The sequence below is a fragment of the Haemaphysalis longicornis genome, unplaced genomic scaffold (genome assembly GCF_048455015.1).
Source record: "Haemaphysalis longicornis isolate Haplotype H1 unplaced genomic scaffold, Haemaphysalis longicornis Haplotype H1 scaffold_10, whole genome shotgun sequence".
Taxonomy (NCBI): Eukaryota; Metazoa; Arthropoda; class Arachnida; order Ixodida; family Ixodidae; genus Haemaphysalis; species Haemaphysalis longicornis.
Window position 1 is genome coordinate 140,864,764 of NW_027526204.1, and position 21,741 is coordinate 140,886,504.

At 46.1% G+C, this 21,741-nt stretch overlaps 2 protein-coding genes across 2 annotated transcripts; one reads left to right on the forward strand and one right to left on the reverse strand.

Annotated features, from left to right (window-relative positions):
• Positions 1 to 85: 85 nt before the first annotated feature.
• LOC144159507 (transmembrane protein 234 homolog) lies at positions 86 to 7,407 on the forward strand. The gene is made up of 5 exons (XM_077691047.1): positions 86 to 316; positions 1,467 to 1,618; positions 2,541 to 2,607; positions 4,838 to 4,930; positions 7,137 to 7,407. Exons 1-5 carry the CDS (start codon positions 154 to 156, stop codon positions 7,211 to 7,213), a joined length of 552 nt encoding a protein of 183 aa, XP_077547173.1. The 5' UTR covers positions 86 to 153; the 3' UTR covers positions 7,214 to 7,407.
• A 3,131-nt stretch (positions 7,408 to 10,538) lies between these two features.
• On the reverse strand, positions 10,539 to 20,045 carry LOC144159506 (ras-like GTP-binding protein rhoA). The gene is made up of 6 exons (XM_077691046.1): positions 19,748 to 20,045; positions 18,315 to 18,397; positions 18,006 to 18,252; positions 14,038 to 14,238; positions 12,363 to 12,557; positions 10,539 to 10,673 (listed from the first exon to the last, which is right to left on the reverse strand). Exons 2-6 carry the CDS (start codon positions 18,335 to 18,337, stop codon positions 10,623 to 10,625), a joined length of 717 nt encoding a protein of 238 aa, XP_077547172.1. The 5' UTR covers positions 18,338 to 18,397; positions 19,748 to 20,045; the 3' UTR covers positions 10,539 to 10,622.
• Positions 20,046 to 21,741: the final 1,696 nt, after the last annotated feature.

Consider the following 21,741-nt stretch of genomic DNA (forward strand, 5'->3'; position numbering starts at 1 on the left):
TGTTATGTAATAAAATTAACAAAAATATTGACACTGATTTATTTTTTAGCTCTCTAAAACAACCGTAACCACAGCAACAGCAACAACAAATGGCAGCCCGTCGATCAATTTCAGTAATGGCGGTATTCGCAATGACAGGACGGGAGTAAATCCATGAGCAAATGCGTTATATGCACGAAAACTTCACCAGGTTACACCTACCAGGCTTCCCCAGTGCAGAAGCAAACATTTTTGCATGCGCCTTCGCTCAAGTGGCTGCCGAGCGCTGCCGTGTTGCCGTATCTCTCACACAGAGCACCGGACATGCTTGATCCCGGTATGGTAGTGTTGACTTCTCCGTTCATCTGTGAGCGTTGGAAATTTGCGCACGTACTACTGTGTTCCTTCTGATCTTACAAAGGCCTTTATTTTTCTGGCCGTTTTTTTCTGGCTGCTGCCACCGAAGTTGCGGCGAGTTTGGAAGGGACGACCTGTCTGCTGCACGCTCGACTTGAAAGCTGATAAGCTTGTTCTTTATCACAGACGCCTTTCCTGAGCCAGCGTCTAGACACGTGCATCTGCTACAATGCGCTTGTTAAGCTGGCATTAAGTGTTGTCACAAGTGCGTCAGTGAGTGAAAGAAAATTGACGCAATGGGATGCATTCCAATGGGATGCATGATCAATTAATGAAAGGCTGTGTGATGCTGCATTGGTGGGTGTTCGATAGAGCAACCCAACACGGCTGTACTGGGTCAGGACGTTTAAAAAAAATTGTATTGCATACCCGAAATTATTTAATACATTGCACATATCCCGCAGTCAAATCACATTCTATTGTAAATGTCTAAGAATTAATCTTACGCGACTCCCACCGATAATGTGCCCGCAGGTCTGTCCGTAACGGGTGGTTCAATGCGTGTTGTATGTACACATGGCCATAAGTAATCTTGAATGAAATGCCTTTAGTTAATAGGATACTTCATAAAAAAAGACCCCTAAGGCAAGCATAAGCTCGACGTTTCGACGTCGTAATGTTAAGGCCTGTTCACGCTTGCGATGAAGCGACATATTTTTGTCGCGGAGTCAAAAATTTGTTCAGACCAAACGACAAAAAATATCGCCGCGCGACAAAGTGACAGAATTCCCGTTGCTTTCGTCGCAAATGGGAACGGACCGGTATGCTTGCCCACACCATTGCCAAAGTGGCAATCCAAAGAATGTTGTTTAAATTTGCTTTCTCCCCATTGGCGTCCTTACTTTAGATGTTTTTTCTTTGTCATGTTGACCACAAAAGTTGCAATTGCTAATGCTTTTAAAATATCGGTTTAGGTAAATTTTAATACAGTATTCTCCTTTGTTACTAAGTAGTATTAAAGGCAATTGTTGTTTACATGATTTTTATTAAAATTACTTCCATTGCTGCGCTTTTCCCAAAATGCCTTTGCCATTCACGGAGAGCGAGAAAGGCATTTGTGTTCCTTGCAGTGCAAGTGCTGTGGCTGGTCGCTGTGGCAGCACTGTGGGGCCTGTCAACTCCTCTCTTGCGTCGTGGGGGTAAAGGTGTTGAAGACATCAAACGGGACGGACACCTGAGGCAGTGGCTTGCAGAGGTCAAGTTTCTTGCGATGCAGCCACAGGTAAAAACTTTGCATACCTATCCTTAGACAAGAGCATGTGTAGCAATTCAAGGGCAGCAGATATCTCCAGCCCTTCATTACACTGTACGTCCCTTTAAAAATAGTCCAGACATCAACCTTAATGTTTGGCAAGAACCCTGCTGCTGAGCCTAATTACCATTACATTTGCCTTTCATAACGAAGTTTTCTCCCCCTCCTAGTCATATATCTGAACTAATTGAGTGGGGGTACTACTTTATGTGAGAAAAAATATGCCATAAGATGAGGCTTCTGTGTGTATTTGCACTGTGAAATGTTTTTCAGCAATAATGCGAGGCTTGACACCTATGTTACGCATAACGTACAAGGATACAATCCGTTTGTAAATTTCCTCTTTATAACATGCCTGTTCTGGTAAAAGCAGTACGGTTTATCACAGCTGAAGCTATGCTGTTTCTAATTTACATAAAGAGACTGTAAAATCTTGCCACTTCGCCCATCGCTCACAGAGCACCGGTACACCAGTGGTGCTGAACACTACTCACAAAACGTGTGCATTGTTAGTACTTTACCTCAACTAGGTGAGTTTTTAGACTTACGTCGCAGTGTTGGGGGACTGAAGTTGCCAAGACCTGTCCATAGAAGCCAGAATTAAAATTTCTTTTAAAATTCGACTGTGCAATATAGCAGCCAGTGTACCACATCTGGAGAACACTCTATAGCAGTTTTCAGTTCGTATTGCAAGCAATTATTCCTTTTACGCGCATAGCCAACTATGTAAAACATTGACCTTATTGATTGCTTTTAATGGCACTCCGAAACTATTTTAGACTTCATGCAGGGATGAACGTTGCAATCGTTGATAGCTCCTACAATGATTGTACCAATTTTTGTTCCCTCAGTCCTTGACACCAGCCTGTCTCTCTCTGCCCACCCCTTGTAGTACGCCCTGCCGTTCCTCATAAACCAGAGTGGGTCTGCCATATATGCACTGGCCCTGGGATCAGCAGGTCAGTCTCCTCACTCCTGAACTCTTTGTCACCGATGCCGAAGCTAGCACAAGGAACAGTTAAAAAATGCATGTTTATTTAGAACACAAACAGTGCTTCGCGACAGGAGACAAGAATGTGGGGGTGACAAACATGAGCTTGTGTGCTGGCTCAATGCATAAGGAAAAGGATAGTTGCATGAAAAATGACAAAGATATGAGGCAGGTATTACGGATGTCTTGGCGAGCATCAAAATTTTTTTTGTTACCTTGTTCTGTTTTTTTTTTTTCTTCTTTTTTTTCACATTGTTGGCACACATGACGTTAAAGTGTGCGAAAAGAAATTGGCATAGCTTGCACTGGTATTGCAAGGCTGGGGAAGCAGCAGAGTTGGCCGCCCCTCGCCCTTCGTCGGAGACCCGGCTGTTGCACCTCACATGGATTTCCGAACTTGCCGCTGAAAGTTCTCCGTGACTGGCAGGCCTGGATCGTTTTGCCCACAGGCTTTCACGTCTCTCCCAAAGTGACCACTTTAGCACACACTAGAACCCACAGCAACTGGCTTCGCGAACTCTGCGTCTGTGCTCCCCGCTTCAGGCGCGAATGCACGTGAACTGGTCTTGAGAACAGCACGCAAGAGATCAACTCACAAATGTTGGGTAGAGCTCTTGAAGGATGAGCTGGCCGACATCGGGTGCTCCTCATGAAGTTACGCTTCGTATTTTTTCTTGGCATTTTTTTGCGAGCTCCTCACGTGGAACAAGCCCACACACAAGCCTGGGCAACGCTGGGTGCTCCTCACAAAAGCACGCTCCATTCACTCGGCTGGGCTGAGCTTTCTGGTAACGCTCGACGGCGGAACTAAAAGCTTAAACAGCTCGTCTGTTAAAAAGTCTCTTCTGTTCCTTACAGCAGTAGAAGACAGCAGAGAGATAGTACACAGGAAACGGAAGTACCAAAACTAAGATGGTAGCATCCTCATCTTTCATCCTGCTTCCTGTGTGTCTACTATGTGACATACCGCTTGAATGTCAAAGCAATCTCTCGGTGTCCTTAGGAAAAGTAATTTTGTTTTCTTCTTGTTTTATGCTTGCCTTATGTGGGTATGAATTGAGCACAAGTTTCATGATGCTAATGGCAAAAAAAAAATCTATTTTAATGAAACACGTGGTAGGGAGAAGAAAGAGGTTGCTTGCAGGAAAACCAAATTTTTGTATTGTCAGTAAAGTTGAGCTGAAAAACAAAAGACATAAGCCCTCGCTGCACAATGAGCACCTTTATAAAATTTTAGATGCTTGTGTAAGCCTCAGGAAGGACAGACATCCTCATATTGAGAACCACGTAGAAGTCTGCCTGGTGGTGGGCCAACTTAATTTGTTTTTGTTTCTGTAGGCAAGCATTAACACTGTTTTGAAGTTTGAAGTTTATTAGGAAGTTTGCAAATAATACAGTAAGCCTTTTCTTCTAGTATTTTGAAAACTTGTTTGGTGCTCGAAATAAGGGTGATCTACAACATCGTGTTATAAAGCACTCCGGATTATCATAAAGTCCGGAAAAAATGCCCCCCCAAATTACAGAGATATTAGGTGAAAAATACGAGATGGGTGAACTTTCAGGTCAGGTGTGGAAAAACAGCAAAAAAGTGTCCACAACGACAACCAAAACTGTGGCGATACCAAGACAAAATGCGAGATAGGCCAACTTTGGGGTCAAGTGTGGAAAGGACAAATAAGTGCCCGGATTAGATGATTCGCGCTCGTTTGTTCACTTATCAGTGCTAAAGCCATTCGCGGGTTCGATTCCCGGCCTCTGCGGCCGCTTTTCTGATAAAGGCAAAAAGCAAAAACGCCCGTGTGTACGAGATTTCAGCGCACATTAAAGATCCCCAGGTGGTCAAAATTATTCCGGAGCCCTCTGCTATGGCAGGCCACATCGCCTGCATTGCATCAGTGCGTTAAACCCCACAATCAATCAAAGCTATTGACATCAGGGGGGGGGGGGGGGGCAATCTTTGGGGTCTTTTAGTAAGCTGAATATTTCACCCCTAAAGGGCAGTGGGCGATGTTTTTCAGAGGGGGTGTTCTTTCAGAACTTTATGGTAGTTAAATCTGCAGCCGTATCCCATTTTATCAAGTACTATAATACTTTTGGTGTACATGTTTTTCGCAAGCCAGCCTCCCTTATCATTTATTGCAAAGCTTGAAAACTACTGTGGTGCACATTAGTGACTGAAAATGTCTTGTGGCCTCCAGATTTGTCACTGGCCGTGCCGCTGACCAATTCCCTCAACTTCATCTTTGTCACCTTGGCTGGACGGCTTCTTGGTGAAACGCCGACCAACGCACGTGAGTACGACTGCCAAGTGTGGTAAACTCCAGGAAGAAAAAAAATTGAGTAAGAAACAGCGCAAGAAAATTAAGAGGAAATACAGTAGACTCTCGATAAACGGAACTTCAAGGGACCGAAATGATTAGTCCGATTTAACGGGAGTTCCGTTTACTGAGAAAGATGTGCAAAAGTGCAAATTTATGTGCATACACACACTTAATACCATTTCATGAAAAGCTAGACACTAGAAGGTGAATGTAGCTAACAGTTTTTCTGAAAGGAAGAAACTTGCAAAAGGTTTAGGTACAGCATTCACAAAGCTTATTTGGCAACAGTTAGTCGCTGTGCACTAAAAAATGCATCCATTTGTTTGTTGGAGTCCTCGCAACTGCATCTTCAGGATCATTTTTTTCATGGCAATTAAGATTTGGACAAACATTTCAGATCCTGCTTCCTCCTAAAAAGAATGTTTTAGAGACTGCACAGCTGACTGTGCTCCTTGAAGTGTGGTATGTTCCACAGCAGCTAGAAGGACTAGAACAAGAGCTGAGATGTTGCATTCGTCGTGCTACCATGGCTCACTATGAGGGTTACACGGCCGACGAGGCAAAAAAACAGCCGGAACCGAAAAAAGCTGATGCTCATGGCAGCGGCTCTGACAAGGAGGAGGAGGAGGAATAAATGTTTATTCCACGAGCGCTGGTGCTGCTGTTAGGGCACCTGCCCGGTGGGAGGCGTCCCTAGTCCGGGATGCCCTAGCCTTGGCTGGCAGTCCAGGCCCTCTTCACCAGTATTCACTGGGTCCCAGGGTCCGGACTTTTCAGACACAAGAAGTTCCATTTTCGGTTCTGTTTACACGGTGACATAGAAATTTTAGTTCGGATTACCAGAAGTTTTTTTCCATTATCTGAATACAAAACCAACCAACTTACAGGCTACTGTTCTGTTTAAGTGATTTCCGTTTATCGAGATTATGCTGTATAATGGACATCCACAGCTTTATTCAACTCGGCTGTTTTAAGTCGGACAAATTAGATCGATTTGGCTGACCGTTGCTTCAAAGTACAGAGGAAAGTAACTCAGCAGGAACAATTTTGTGTTTTACGTTTCAGTTAACGCACATTTTTTTAGCATCTTCAGCGCCCAACAAAAGATGGATAGACAGGAAAGAAAGCACTTCGTAAAGGAGGATGCGAGAAAGGCAGGTTTTAATAGAATTTGTGGCAAACACAGGAGATTGAACGAAGAGTACGGGGGAAAGAGTGGAACCGTGGAGTGACATAGAATAGGAAAGGCAAGTTGGCTTTTTAAGCAATTCCGTAGAAGGCCCTCACTCCGGAAGTGAAGTGTAGGTGCCACGGCAAATGGAATTTTTTCATAGGTGCTGTTGACATGGGAAGGGTAGAAATTCGTGTACTAGGTTAACACCCATAGAGTGTTCAAACTGGGAGGCACCTTGTCATGACTATTGTTATAATAAAACAAGTTGGAGGTAAGTCATCAGAGTTCAACTCGCCACATAGCCGACGAGGCAAAGTGGTGCGATACTCCAGGAATGCTATATGTCGATTCATGTTATTCTTTTGGATGATAACCAGAGAATCATGCAACTGCTCACAAATTTTGGGGCCAGGAAGACAGACCTCTGTTTAAATTTTAGTGGCAATGAAAACAGCGGGGAACATGCCGTTTTCTATGTGGTTACATATGCACAAGGCAGTAAAACAATAGGCATGTCTCTTATTATTTCTCCTTGCTCTAAGTCACTCTCCAGGGTATTAGGAAAGGGTGCCAGAACAGAGTTTGGCAGATTTCCTGTAAAAGTTGTTTTCAGATGCAATTATCTTTACCATACGGTCGTGTGAAGCGAAAGTGTTACAAAGGCTGGTGTAAGTAATTGTACGTCCTCTGCACCCCCAATTTGTAGCTGCAGTCTTGGCTTTGCAACGGGTCACATTAAAATGCATTGAATCAGAAGAGGAATATGAAGAAAATGTGGGTCTTACAGATGCAGTCTCTTTCAGCCACCCTGCTGTTCAGAGTCTGCGCCATTTGGTAGGCAGAGAGAAGTCATCACTCATGACTGTTTCTGGGCATTGGATTTACTCTCATGATTGTTTCCAATTGTGGACTCATGGTCCAATATGCTGCACTTTACCTCGGCTCTACATTTAACCATCAGCGATGAGAAAGCGCAGTTCTTGAGAACATTTTTCTTTCTAGGCACCTACATCGGCATGGCGTTTGTGACAACGGGGGTGACACTGTGTGTTGCCGACAGGGCATGGAACCAAGGCTGACGTCCTCTTCTGCTGCCGTGACCGTAGCACTGTACATTCCACCAGCATTCCAGCAATCGCTGTGCCCTGTGAACTCGGCAAAGCCACTGGAAAGTGGTGTCACATCAAGTGGTGTGAAAAACTCGCTTTTTCTTTTCCCCATGATTTTTGCGCCTGGTTTGTGCCAAGTGCCGAATAGAACAGTGCACTGAATTTTTTCTTGTTTCAGTCGCATTGCTTGCCTGTGCTAGAATAAAACACAAGTCGTGCATTTTAAATACGAATGCATTTTCCGGGCTGTTCCTACCAATGCAGAAGAGTTCATTACTCCTTTGTCTGTACACTTGACACCCCTTAATACGGCGTCTGAGGGGACCACAAAACACATCGAATTAACCAAGCTTCCAATTAAGGAAAAAGCATGAGAACAGCATTGTTACCAGTCTGCAACATGTCTTCCTTGATTTCGTTTAGAACATCAACTTTCGTCACCAAGTCGAGTGTATGACACACGTTGCCATGATAGTTGAGACTTAGCCCTAAAATTGAAGCCTCAAGCGTCAAACTGCGACAAACTGCTCACACGGCGCTGTGTATGACAAAAAGGTTGACGACCTTGAAAGAGATGTGTACACTGGCGTGAGTCTCAATTGGCCTGCTGCTTTATCAATGGCGCGCTACCTCAGTTGTGATGACACCGACATCAGTACAGAACGCTGCGCTATTTTCACTCTCATAATTTCTGTTTATTGAGAAGTGATGGTCACCTCGATACTTTCTATTCTGAAGACCTTCCAAATAACTTATATGATGGGTTTCAACTTTGTAATATCAGGCAGTTTCTTCCGTTGGATTGCATGTTAAAGTGCCGGGACCAGCACATCACTTCCAATTAAAAAAATTCTAGTTAAGTGACTGCGAATCATTGAGAATCGACTGTATAACAACTATGACTTCCGCAGGAGTGGAGATTGTGGGACTGAAAGCCAATAGGACATGTGGAAAAGGAGGAGAAATGGCAGGACATACCTACTCCTGTGGTGGGTATTACGCCTTGTCCTAAAATGAATAATACAGAATACAAAGGAAACGAGAAAGCAGTTATAGCTGGTTATAGCAATGCAACCATACAGGAACCCAGGAACAGTTTTGTAAGGTTACAATTGAGCAAGCTCGATTGATAGAATAGATGGCGGGGCATATGTAAGCCAAATATGAGTCCCGTACACTTGGCATGTGATTTGCAAACTCCTTTCAAAGGTAGCTTTTCCCAGGGTGTACCGCTGCTTCCACTGTGAGGGCTATCACTTGTCTTTGCCTTTCAACATAAAGAGGGGGAACTGCGGTTGTCTCTGTTTAAGAGTACCACACACGAGACCAAAGGCTTCCAATCCTGCCAGCTCACTATTTTTCCAATACCTGTCGAGTCATTTGCTCTCTGCGCTCCAGTAACTGTGGTGCAATTGCAAGAGCAGTTGCTTTGAGAGTTCCCCTTTCCTACATGTGAATGCTTGTCAGGAACTTCTGTCATGTTTTTGTAAATCCACAGTATTCTTGATCATTCCGTCGCGGTAGCTGAGCGTATAAGGCGTTGTGCTGGTGAGTCCAAAGACGCGGGTTCAGTTCCCGGCCGCCACGGCCGCTTTTCTGATGGAGGCGAAAAGCGAAAATACCTGCGTGTTCGAGATTTCTGCACACGTCAAAGATCCCCAGGTGGTCAAAATTAATCCGAAGCCCTCCACTACGGCGTGCCTGATCGCCTGTGTAGTCTGCACGTTAAACCTTCTATCAATCAATCAATCAGTATTCCTGATCAGCTGCAGCAGACACTTTATCCCCTTACGCTGGCTGAATCAGTGCATTGATGCCTGCACTTGCCTTTTCCTACACTGCTACACTACATACTCGTGGCCTCTATTATCAAGAACATTTCAGTTTTTGTGTACCATCAGCATAGACACTTAGAGCCCAGCCACCCCAGGGTCGGACAATCCGCGTTGCAGGATTAGTCAGGTTCTACGTCTTGCTGTTCCTACGAAATCAAGCTTTCATTTGTGCCCTACTAAATCAAGCTTTACAGGGCATGCACATTATGTAAACATTTGATTTCTTCAGTTCATTTGCGTAAAATTTTTATTTTTAGCGGCACAGCTGTTGAAAGCTTGATTATACTATGCCCTCAGGGGCATTTGGAAGCAGTAAAGCTACAGGTTCTTTTTTTTAACCTCCTGACAGTGAGAACTTTGGCTTAGCAGTGAAATGGGCAGTGCTGCTTGACGGGCAAGAATAAGTATGTTCCATCACTGGTAACAGAGCCCATATCATTCTCGCCTTTTTCCAGACTTTAGTTGAGAAAACTATGTAGCAGCACGGTGAAAAGGCAAGCACAGAATATGGGTACTGCAGGTTTGTGTGAGAAAGTTAAAAAGCAGCACAGAGACAGGTAGGGGGTAGTCAAACTAGGAGGGGCCTATTTCCAGCTGCCGTGGAAGTGCAAGTAAAAAGAGTAAGCGTTCGACGGTGTGGAAGAGTCTTCTCAAACTGCTACAGTAAAAAATCTGGCTAGAATACCACATTTTCACGCGTATAACCTGCCCCTGCATATAATCCACACCCCCACTTTCAGCCCACCGGAAAAGAAAAAAATCCTCGTGTATTGCCCGCACATTTAATACAGGAAAGGTTGAATCAAAGCTACTGCTCAAGCAACACATCGCATACTATGTAGGCTAAAAAAAGCGTATATTTAGCAAGTAGGATACACTGACTGCAAGATGAAAGTCACAATTCACTCAGTGTCACTGCTCTCGCTAGAGCTATGGAAGGCTAGTCAGTGTTACTGCGTAGGAGCTTCACGGCATAATACGCATTGCCGTGAAGCTGCACTAAAGTAAGAACCCCACGTATTATCCGCACCCCTACTTTGCCACTGAAATTTTTGCATTTTTGGTGGGGGTTATACACGCGAAAATTCGGTACGCTGCCGTGCTATAACTACGAGACACCAGGAACATTTTTCTGTACTTCTTAGAGGCGTTTCTGGGTTCCTTTAAATTGGAAACCTTGCCATGGCCAAACAATGGTGATGAATGTTGTCAAAGTTGGAAATATTTATGTAGTGCAATATATATAGTGCACCCAGTATTTTTATTTTTTAGCCATGAAACTAAGTGTTTTGTTGCGAGATGAGAGTTGAGTACTAATATGCGAGCTGATTGGAGAATAAAAATACCCATGTACCTCACTTGTGCAATAACTGTATGCACACTGTTTGAAACATGTTTATCATGTGGATCAGGCTCGGTGTGCTGTGAAGAGTGTGTGCTAAATGCAACAGAAGCCACTCATAACCAGCACTCTTTTAATATGGAGATTTTGAGTATTGTATCGAAACAATGTACTGGTGTAAAAGAAGAACACACAATGAACTTTACAGGATGGAGCAACAGCAGCAGCGGCAACATTTCTTCTTCCTAACTTTCTGGGGAAATCGGAGGAAAAAAAAAAAGAATGACACCGTTATGTACGAAATCTCTGGATCAGACACCACTTTATTGTGCAGCATAGAGTTCCCCAATAATAGAGTTCTGCACTGCAGTAAATACAGTAAATACAACCACAGCAGTCAAGAATGACGCCTAAATGGTGACAAGATGTGACAAACCTTTTAGCACTGGTGTTTGGTTGCGTGCTGAAGAACATGTTCAGATTTGAGTGAAGAGTAATTATGCACTCTGCATTGTAGCCTTTGCTATGGCCAACCAATGTCTATTGTCCTTCACAAGCTGTACGGGAGTTATGCAAAGCTCTAGTAAAATGCCCAGCCATAGCTACAAAAAGGAAGTGGAGACTGCTGTAAAAAAAAAATGTATCCGGCTTCTCTTCCTGAGAGGAATTGATTGGCTGTGTTAAATGGATGCAGAAAAGGTATCCCAGCACAGAATGACTAGAAAGTTTCTGCATGGCCTGTTACAAAGTGCATCACGGCATGCTGCTGCTCGTAATAACTTGCTTGATGCCCCGCGTTGGTTCTTAAATTCTGCCCACTTCGCTGTGTGGCTAAGGCAATAACTTGCGCTTATTGACACGGCACACACCGCCAGTTTTGCGACTAGTTTCATGAGGCTTCAAGTGCTAATGTTGACGTTAAGTATCCTTTATTCAACGCAGACGTTTAGGCTGGTGTGTGATGGAACACTCTGGTGCTAGGTCCTGTGTAAGTGTTCTTTCTTGTATCCCCATTCTTTCACGCTTATTAGCATGTCAAAGCATCTTTCATCTTCCCCACTTTACCTAAGTGCCTTGCGAGCTGCAGAAGCATGCAAAAGGCTGTTTCACCTCCGAAATGGTGTTTCTCCGTAGCCTGGCCTTAAAATGCTAGTTTTCACTTGAAATATCTGCACCTCGCCTGAAGTCATCGTCTTCAAATACTTAGATCGTGCTTGGGCTCCAGGTGGTATGGAAATTAACCTTTGCAACTTAAAGGCCAACTGCACTCAAATTTCACCCTGACCAAATTGTACTTTGAATGTACAGTACACACTGCCAAACTAACTGGGACATGACTTGTAGCCCCGTGAAATGCGTTGTTAATTAGTTAGAAACGTTTAAAATAGATCCATCGCCGGCGACGCTGCACCTGCCGGCGGATCGCGCAAACAGCCATGTTGTGGATGTTGCATTGTGGGCGGCCCTACGCTTTTTCCTACGGCCAGCCAGGAGAACCGGTCAAGCTCCGCTGAATCAATACCATCTTGAAAAGGTCAAGATGGTGTTGGCTGAATACTTTTAATAGGGCTGCGGTGATGGCGAAGCGTTGCACGCAGGTTTGCTCCAGCTGGCGCGGCTGGGCCGTCTGGCATATCACTTCTTCCTGACCGTAATGGCCGCGCTTATCTCAATTACGGTTTCAAGATCTCCGATTTTTCATGTTCGTTTGCGCCGCGGATATGCGAATTTCAGCTGTCATATTTTGTATCTTGCTCTCTTTCTAGGCAGACTACACATACGGAAATAACGCTTTCACGAGTTTAAAATTCTGAGTGCAGTTTGCCTTTAAACCTCATCCCACACATTTTTGTAGCCATTATTGTTGCCATATTTGTAGCCAGTATTGCACACACTCCTGTGGTCATAAGCTCCACCGAGAAAATGGCATGCTTTGAGTTACCCGTTTGAGTGCTGCTTCGATGGCCGCATGGAAGACTTCGTCTAGGCACTGGTCGACGAGTGCTGAGCACTCGACGTAGGCTGTTGCCCCAATGCATTGTGACACGGCCGTGCCCTCCGAAGTGCTCACAAAGGACTCGGAGGCTTGCCCATCATTTACCTCGCACAGAGGTTGCTGGTCACTGTTACGTAGGTCCTATGGAGAGTCACGGTGTGAAAAGATTACTCAGCTAAAGAAAAACTGAACAGTAATCATGTAAGAGTGCTGTAAATTTGGCCATCAGCTTAAAGGGACCCTGCAACACTTTTTTAAACTTCTTTTGAAATCTTAAATCCTTGCAGAACGTAGTCATCCAACACACCCAGTACTTAGATTACGGGGTTCGCAAAGCACCTCAGCCAAAAATTACTGCTTCATGCCCATGGAAAACTTGGAAACGCGCTCAGAAGACTTTTCTCTCTTTCCCAGTCTTGACGTTCTTCGACGGCTCGATATAAATCACTAAGGCCATGTAGCGGCTGTTGGCCAGTTTTCCTTCAGTTGCAGCAGTGAACGCTTTTCGATGGCAACTTTAAAAATAAAGCCACAAAAACAAAGCAGAAACGGAAGGCGTATCTGGTGCGACAAACAAATCAGGCATTGTCGCTTTGTGCTGGCAACATAGAGTTAATACTACTGACTCGCTGGCAATAACTATGGCTTTCTCAGTGCTTCCAAACGCGAAGGAAAGAGTGAAGGCATTCATCAAAAGTGTTGCAGGGTCCCTTTAAGTTATCTTGTTGCAGTTATGTTGATGATGCTGCACTATTTTTTTTACAGTTGATTTCTTTGTTTTGCTCGAGGTTCACCCAAAGCAAAATCTTGAACCAAACACAGTTGGGCATTGTCATACCAAACTTGTCAGAAATGGCAAAAAGTTGGATATAGCCCAATATTCTGGGCTCTATACAGAGCACATGGTTTAGCAGCCATCATTTCATGAATTGTTCTGCAAACTTTGTGCCCCACAAGAATTCACAGTGTGGTTGTGTTTCTCCTTCCTACTTAATTGCATCAGCTGCGACCTGATTATATATATATCGCAACATGCTGCGTTTGTCATTACTGTCTCTCCGATCAGCCCATGTACTGCTGGACAGTGAGCATCAAATGGTAGTATTGTCGCTGACTTTGAAGGGGGCAAACATGCTCAATCTGCTGTAAGATGAAACCAATAGGTGCAGCATGTAAAGAATAGAGGAGAGGGGGGAGATTGTTGTCCCCAGCTGCTTCTTTAGTGTTGGTTACTCTCACAGCTGTATTAAGGGATGAGGGAGGGTCACAGCAGGTTTAATGAGTTTCTTTTAGTGGCTTGGCTGCAACAAAAAAAAAAGAACGCTTGTAAAGAGTAAAAACCTTTTTCTAGGGGGGGGGAGGGGGGGAGGAAAGGAGCATCTGATTGACACCATCACCCTGCATGCCTACTGAGGGACTGAAAAACTTGTTCCTATCCTGTGTTAGCCAGTCCCAGTCTTTTACCCTGAATTCCGCTATCTCTCCACTAAACTTCCAGCCTCCCTTTTTTGCCTCTTTACCCATTTCTTGGTAGTCAATCTCTTACTCATGTAGTGCACCTCCTTCGCCTCACGTCGACATGCGTGCAAGATGACCCCATCTGAAGCTTCTGGTCACTCACCTGCTTATTACCGACGAGGATGATGGGCACGTTGGGCAGGGACTCCCTGATTTCAGGTGCCCATTTCTGCTCCACGTTGACGAGGCTCTCCCTGTTGTCGAGCGCAAAACAGACCAGGACTGCATCTGCCTCGGGATATGTCAGCGGCCTCAATGCGTCGTAAGCACTTGAGCCTGGAGTATCCCAAAGGTTCAGGTACACCTGTTCGGAAAATAAAAGAGATGTGCCTCAGTCTCCAGTTCTCATTTAAACGTTTTAGTTACGGACTAAGCAAAGCTCTAATTGCGACGTGCTTTAACTATTAAAAAAAAGGCTGAGAATTATGAAATTATGTTTCAAAAGATGAAGTAATGCTTAATAATTTTTTGAAAAATATACTTGGGAAAACTCGTAGTTTGGATGTTATTGTTAAAAATTAAACGATCCGAGTGTCTCGTGGAACACTGCAAAACTCCTATTTTTAATCTGAAGAGATTGTATGACAGTAGGTAGCAATGAATTAACATCAGTACTCCTGTTACCGTTGGCACTTGTCATACACGCCCTCATTATTTAGTGCTAAGAAAACTGCAGGTACATTTGGGACAAAATATATTAATGGACAGTCCCCGCGTCCATTTAGTTAGGAATGCTAATTAGGTTGGGTTTTACGATAGTAAGCGAAAAAAGTAACCACTGAAGAAAAAAATTGAAGCAGTTCCACTCAACGTGAAAGCCGTTGGAAGTTCAGAGCAGTGGTTCGCCAGAGGGGCTGTGGCGTCGTCGTTCGCTCTTTGCTACCACCTCTCACGATCTTCCCCTTCTGTCTCACTCCTCTCTTGTGTTCAATGCACTTCAATTTTCCCGCCTTCGCAGGGATCACGAGCCTTCTGGGGCAGCTCACACGCTTTTCGTTACCTTTTGTTTCTTGTTCTGCCTGGAACAGCATGAGTGGGAGTTCTATCCTTTTGCGCTTGCTTTCACCTCGCTCGTGCTGGAGCCTTTCTGTGCCAATTGGAACGGTGGCGTTTTTTTAGGCGGCCACTTTTTTTTTCGTTTACTATCGTAAAATCCAACCAAATCAGCATTCCAAACGAAATGGACGCAGGGACTGGCGGTTATTTACATATATTCTGCCTCAAATGTACCTGCAGTTTCCTTTGCGTAGTGGGGACATGTATGACAAGTGCCAGCAGCTCCAGGAGTTTCGAATGTTTCTCCATATGTAAACCTCTTTATCAATATCATCTTAACTCTTGACCGGAAGGCTGAATCGAGGAACAAGCGGGTATCTTTTCAGAGCCTGTCTGCAGGGTGCGTGACGCCGCGTGACTGCGGTGGCTAGATAGCGTGACCGCGAACGAGCTACGACAAGCTGGGCCCCTAAAGTGTTCTGCACTTCAACAAAATTAAAGCTGTTCCACTAGTCGTGAAAGCTGTGGGAAGTGCAGAGCAATGATTCGCCATAGGGTCAGTGGTGCCGTTGTTCGCTCTTTGCCACCACCCCTTACGCTCTTCTCCTGTCTGTCTCACTCCTCTGGTGATGAATTGAACAGAGGTTTGTTCAATGTAATTCAAATTTCGCGCCCTCGCAGTGCTCGCGCGCCTTCTCTTGGGACGGCTCGCTTCCTTTCCTAATCTTTTGTTTCTTGTTCTGCCTGGAACCTCACGAGCAGCTGTTCTGTTCTTTTTGCGCTTGTTAGAAAATCTTGCAAGTGCTGCATTTCGGCAACATTTTGAACACGTCGATTTTTTTTCTTCCGCGGCAACTTTTTTGCTCGCTATCGTAAAAACTAACCCAATGAGCATTCCTAACTAAATGAACGCGGAGACTGCCGGTTAAGTGCTTATATTTTACCTGAATAGTACCCGCAGTTTTATTTGCGCTAAATATCCGGACATGCATGACTAGTGTAAGCAGTTCCAGGAGTTGCGAACGGTTCCGCGTAAGTAAACCTCTTGTTCAAGTATCATCTTTACTCTTGGCCGGAAGGCTGCATCGAGGGACAAGCGGTTATCTTTTCGAAGCCTGTCTGCAGGGTGCGTGACGCCTCGTGACTGCGGTGTGGCTAGATAGTGTGACCGCGGACGGGCTACGACGACAAGCTGGACCCCAACGCCGCGTTCGAAATTGCGCAGAAAGGCTCCAGCACCGCCGAGATGAAAGCAAGCACAAAAAGAATGGAACTCCCGCTCATGCTGTTTCAAACAGAACAAGAAACGAAAGATAAAAAAAGGATGCGAGTTATCCCCGGAGAAGGCGCGCGAGAACTGCGGCGGCGGGAAAATTAAATGTCATTGAACAAACCTCACCAAGAGAGGAGTGAGGCAGAGAGGGGAAAAGCATGACGGGAGCTAGCAAAGAGACTTTGAAGGGAGCCGCAGCCACGGCTAGTCACTGCTATGCACTTCCGACAGCTTTCACGTCGAGTGGAACTGCTTTAATTTTTCTCAATGGGTACATTTGAGCCTTATGACATGCAAGCAACATCATACTCATCGTGCGTTGAGCAGCGGGTATTACGGCAGAGGCCCAACGTCGTGTCGGCGCATGCCTGCATCACCTTTGTGTGAGCGAGTTATTAACTAGAAAATACGGGAGGCTTCATACACGACCACGGCAATTTCGCGATTTCGACTTCCTCACAAACATGCCGACAGTGACTGCGCCCGCCGTAAATGGCTCGGAGGCGCACTGATCAAGACCGTGTGTGGTGGACCAGTAGTCATGACGCTAATGCGTTCCTCTTTATACCAGGCATAGTCAAGTTCGAGCCCAATCATTCACTCTAGAAGCTCGTGGCTTTTTTGCCAGCACTAACAATATAATTGCCCAGCGCGAAACGGACGCCATGTAGTGCGTATCATGTGCACGTCAGCTGAACATAAGCTTTGTCGTGTGACCGGAGTGACTCATGTATCTCGCCACGGTTCCATGCCGGGTAGTCTTCCCGCGACTGAAACAGTATACTATCTACCGTATTTCCGTGACTGCTGGTCATGTTATGACGGGTGGTATCCGAACGCCGTCCTACAACTCAATTCGCGAGGTTATGTGCGTTCAGAGGCCTCGATGTGTGCGTGTGCGCGCGCGCGCGTGTGTAGGGAGGGGGGGATCAAGACTATTACCGATGATGACTGATAATATTTTGGTTCCACAAACCAGGGTGAGTTTTTTTTTTTTTTCGGCGTCTGAAATATTTTTTTTCACAGAGGTGCCGTGGCTTTACGAACTAAATGTTTAAGCGAACATCATTTATTTCAAGTAACAGCTTTTTATCCACCTCAAACATCCCACATAACGTAATAATTCAAGATATTATTTGTTCGGTTAACAAACAGCGATGGCATCCTCTTCGGAGAACTCGAAACGCCTGTGCAGGCGCCTTCATACAATCCACATCGTTAATGAAATAATTTATTCCCGTTGACAAGAAATCATGTAAGACTAATGATAGTAATCTTTCAGTACCAAGAAACAGAAGATCCAAAACGAATGGAGAATTGAATAATGGTTAGCCTTAAAATGACTAGGTCTCATTGAACCTCGCGCTTTTGACCTTTCCATCCAATTATTTATTTGGTTTTGGACACATGATTTATCTAACCGTGCCAAGAACAAGGTGGATTGAGCGCCTTCTTTTTGACTACAGAGGAGCTGGGGTGCTCTCGCCCCACCCTCCTGCTAAAGCCCTATAAAATGTACTTAATAAGGGTAGCGTCCTGGGCACGTTGGTACTCCATTGTTAAATAAATTAATTTGCTCTAAAAAGGGGGACACAGCGTGTGTGTCTGTCCTCACTTCGTCTGTGTCCCCCTTTTTAGCGCAATTAATTTATTTAGCTATAGAATGTGCTGCTGTGAAGGCAAAAGAAACATTTGGAAACACTTGTTCGCTTCCCGCCGAAAATCACTCGCGAAAATGAATAAAGTTCCCATTTTAGGCAGGCATGGGTTTGAGAGCGAAAAAGGCATGCGGTGTGAGCTACCGTTTCACCGTTGCACACCAGCAGGGTCTCCATCTGGTCGAGGGCCGTGGACAGAGATTCCTCCGGGAAGCAGCGGTGGACGAAGGCGTGGGCCATGGCAGACTTTCCCGCCAAGCTGTCACCCACCACAACGACCGTGACCCGCGTGATGTCGCCGCCCTTGGGGCCCCCCATGGCATGTCTGTCACCGCTGCTGTTCGTTTCCCAGACTATGAGGATGTGGACCCTTGTACGCCGCTCCTGCTGCCTATCCCACGGCACACCACATTTCGCCTCCGTGATGTTCGACAATCCGGTCACTCAGCTCACCCTTCTGGTCGTAACCAAGTCATCAGCTCCAGCAGTGGCCTCTGTGCGGCTCTTGCGTTTTCAGGCTTCGAAGCAGAAGGTATCTGGAGAGGAATTTGGCGGAAACGAGCAAAAGGAGCAGTCGCTGTAGGTTATGAAATGACAGCATTCTAGTACTCACGATGAAAACGTAGAACAATGCATGATTGCCTCCGGGCTAATAATCTGTGGGCGTAAAGCTCGTCACATTCATGAATTTCCACCTGCTAAATATACAGTGTTTGCCTGCATGTCTCAGATAACGCAATTGGTTATTTTATGTTTTTTTTTCAGCGCAAAAGTGAGTAGGTTGGCGCCTATCAGAGATGCCGCGACAAAAGAACTTCACCCGTACGCCTATTTACTTTGATATTTAACAATTTTATCGGTATGTCATAATCAGCGAGTCTAGTGACTATCACAGACGGCACAACAAAAAGGTTTTGCGCGCGTTGATGGCTTTCAAACTCAATTTTTTTTTGTCAGAGAGCACGTGATGCTTATGCAAGGAAAATGTCCGAGCGTACACGTCACGAAGTTCTCCAACATAATTTTATAATGGGACTGTTCCGGCCTTTCACCGCTGCAGGAACAACCCAAAGCCCCCGCGTTACCGCATTGGAGGAATATGGACAGCCTCACCCCTCACATGGATGCAGCAAGCACGATCATTTCTTTGTGGAAGTTTGTGCGTGAGGCAGAACTGACCATCCCACTCCCCTTTTCTGCTCCCCTGTTCCCCAACCAGTCGCCCACTAATGAAGTTTCGTTCATTCATCCTGCTCGGTGTAGTAGATTTTAATGCGCGGCTTGATGGTGGGCCAGCAAACCACACTTAACTTCCTATATAGTGTATAACTTCCATATAGTGTTAACTTCCTCACAAAACCAACTACAGTGGCTCGTCCACTATAGCGTCAGTGCCGGTGCACAGCCTACGAGTGCTGACAAACTAAGCACCATGTTTTATGGCTACCCAGCACACAGATTTAGGTATACGGTAGTTACAGTGTCACTCTACAAGGCGGAAACTCAGCGCAGATTTTGTTCCATACGCGCCTTTCTGAAGACGCGATGAAAAAGGCGCGCGGCTGTAGAAAACACGGGACGACGCGCTTTCGTTTTTTCATTCCGGGTCTACGTCAATCGCCCGCCTTTTCCGTCATGAATCAAAGCCCGCTCGCTACACTTACCATCGAGCATTTCGTATGACACTAAAGTATTTCCATTTGTAACGCACTACTATTCCAAACTTCACCGATACCGGTACAACACCCTCCGGAGTGCGCTTTCGTCTCGCAAGCGTTGCATGCACTGTCGCATCCTGTTTGCGTAGCCCGAGCTGAAGCGCACGCCAACAACCCCAGTTCGCTGCATAGATGAAGGGGAAATACGCAACGCGAGCAGGTTCTCACCGTTCGCAGCTTGCGGGCGACTGCAGCGACGGTCGCGTACCGCCAACAGCACGAGCTCGACGAATGGCGTTGGCTTTGTTCGCGTGCCTATGTGTCATCGACACGCACACCCCTTGCGTCTCCGATGTGTTTGCCGGCGCGGCAAAGCGAGCGGCGTCGTGCCACTGGCACCTGAGATGAGGCCCGCTGCTGCTGCAGTCTCGGTTGACTCCTCGGCTGGCTGTCACGCTGGTCGGACTGCCGGTTATCCGGTTGCTGCCCCCGTCAACGTCGACAACCACATTTTGCGCGGCCAAACCAAGATAACGAACATTCGATAAGGGAAATAATCAGAAGCCACAACATGCATGATAAGGGATAGTGCCTGGCTTATTTGTTCTCGCACGTGGGGAATTGCCCAACGCTGTCGATTACTGTAATTGCAACGTGACATTAAACGAGTTGAACAAGCACGGGGCACCCCGCGAACTTACCGAGCGTCGCTTGAACGGGCCTTATCTGTTAAGTGGTGACCCAAAATGTTGGGCAGAATTTTGTAAGAAAGTTTGAATAGGTTAGAGTTTAAATAGAAAGTTTAAATATATTACAGGGTATTGCGGCATTTACAATGCCCTTACGGCCAAGGCCACCAAAGGCCTCTAAAGGGAGAAGCTGTTATCCATATATGCTTGATTGTGTCAGCTTAACTAAATGGCTTACAAAGCGCGCCGTATATTACATCGGAAAGCCACCAACTTGATAATCATGGTGATCTTCAATACAGGCTAGAACCTCATAAACGCATTTTAGTGCGGGAGCTCTAGTTGCCCCGATCCGTAAATTTGATTCCGTCGGAGTGTGAAGCCCGTCAATCAAGGTAAGGGGATAATAATGCAGCTCGCAAAAAAAAAAAAAGGTGTTCGATTGCAGCCGATTTGCTGCTTCTTCGCTGCAGCAAGGGCCTTTACTCTATCATTGTTGCTATAAGTGATAGCTTCTTTTATTTTTTTGGAAGGAGTAATCATTGAACATCTCCTTGGAGGGACGTACGCTATGACGTCTCTTTCTCATTCCGAGCAAGTGTTACCACGATCACGGCGAACGCTGGAGTCTTTCTCGTTCGGAGCGAGTGTTGCCACGATTACGGCGAACGATGGATTTTTCTTTTAAATGCCGAGCATTTCTTAGGCTCGCCAACTCCTCCGTCCATAGGCGTCCGCAGCTCATGACGTCACGTCGAGGCGCAGGTGCGCGCCTCTCCCCCGTACCCTCCTCGCTCTCAACAACAGCTGCGGCGGTGCGGTAGGAGCGCGTCTGCGCGCGCATGCGCCGTAGCTGCCCCGTGCGCCTCGTCGCTCTCAACAACAGCTGCGGCGGTGCGGGGGGAACGCGTCTGCGCGCATGCGCAGTAGTTACCCCGTGCGCTCCGTCGCGCTCAGCAGCAACAGCGGCAGGTGTACACGTGATAGCGGCGTGCTAGCGGCGTGACAGCTGCGTGACAACAGCGTGGAACAACAGCAGAAATTGCTGGAGTTACAGCGAAAATGATGGCGAATACTGTGGCATCACCCTCGTCGGCAATGTCTACGCCGATTGTACCTCGCACGCCATCGCCATTGGCAACTACGTTGACAGCACTCTACACACCAAGGTCTACAGCGTCGGCGACGGGGTTACCGTCATGACAATCTACCTAGCGCCCAACCTCGCTTGAAGGACAGTTACCGAGTACGTCGACCGTGCAATGAACAGCGTGTACGCGCTTGCGAAAGTCCGATCCCTTCGTGCTCGTCGGAGACTTCAACGTTGACATACGCAAGGACGAGTGGTTGGTCGAGTACATGGGGTCCCGCCACGGCCTGCACTGCGTCTCCACCAACAACAACAAGCAACCCACCACCATCCACGGCAGTTGCATCGACCTCATCTTCACCAGTTACTCCAACGCACGACCGCTGCTCAAAGATCCCTTGACAGTCCACTTTAGCGACCATAAAGCAGTTGTTCTCTCCGTC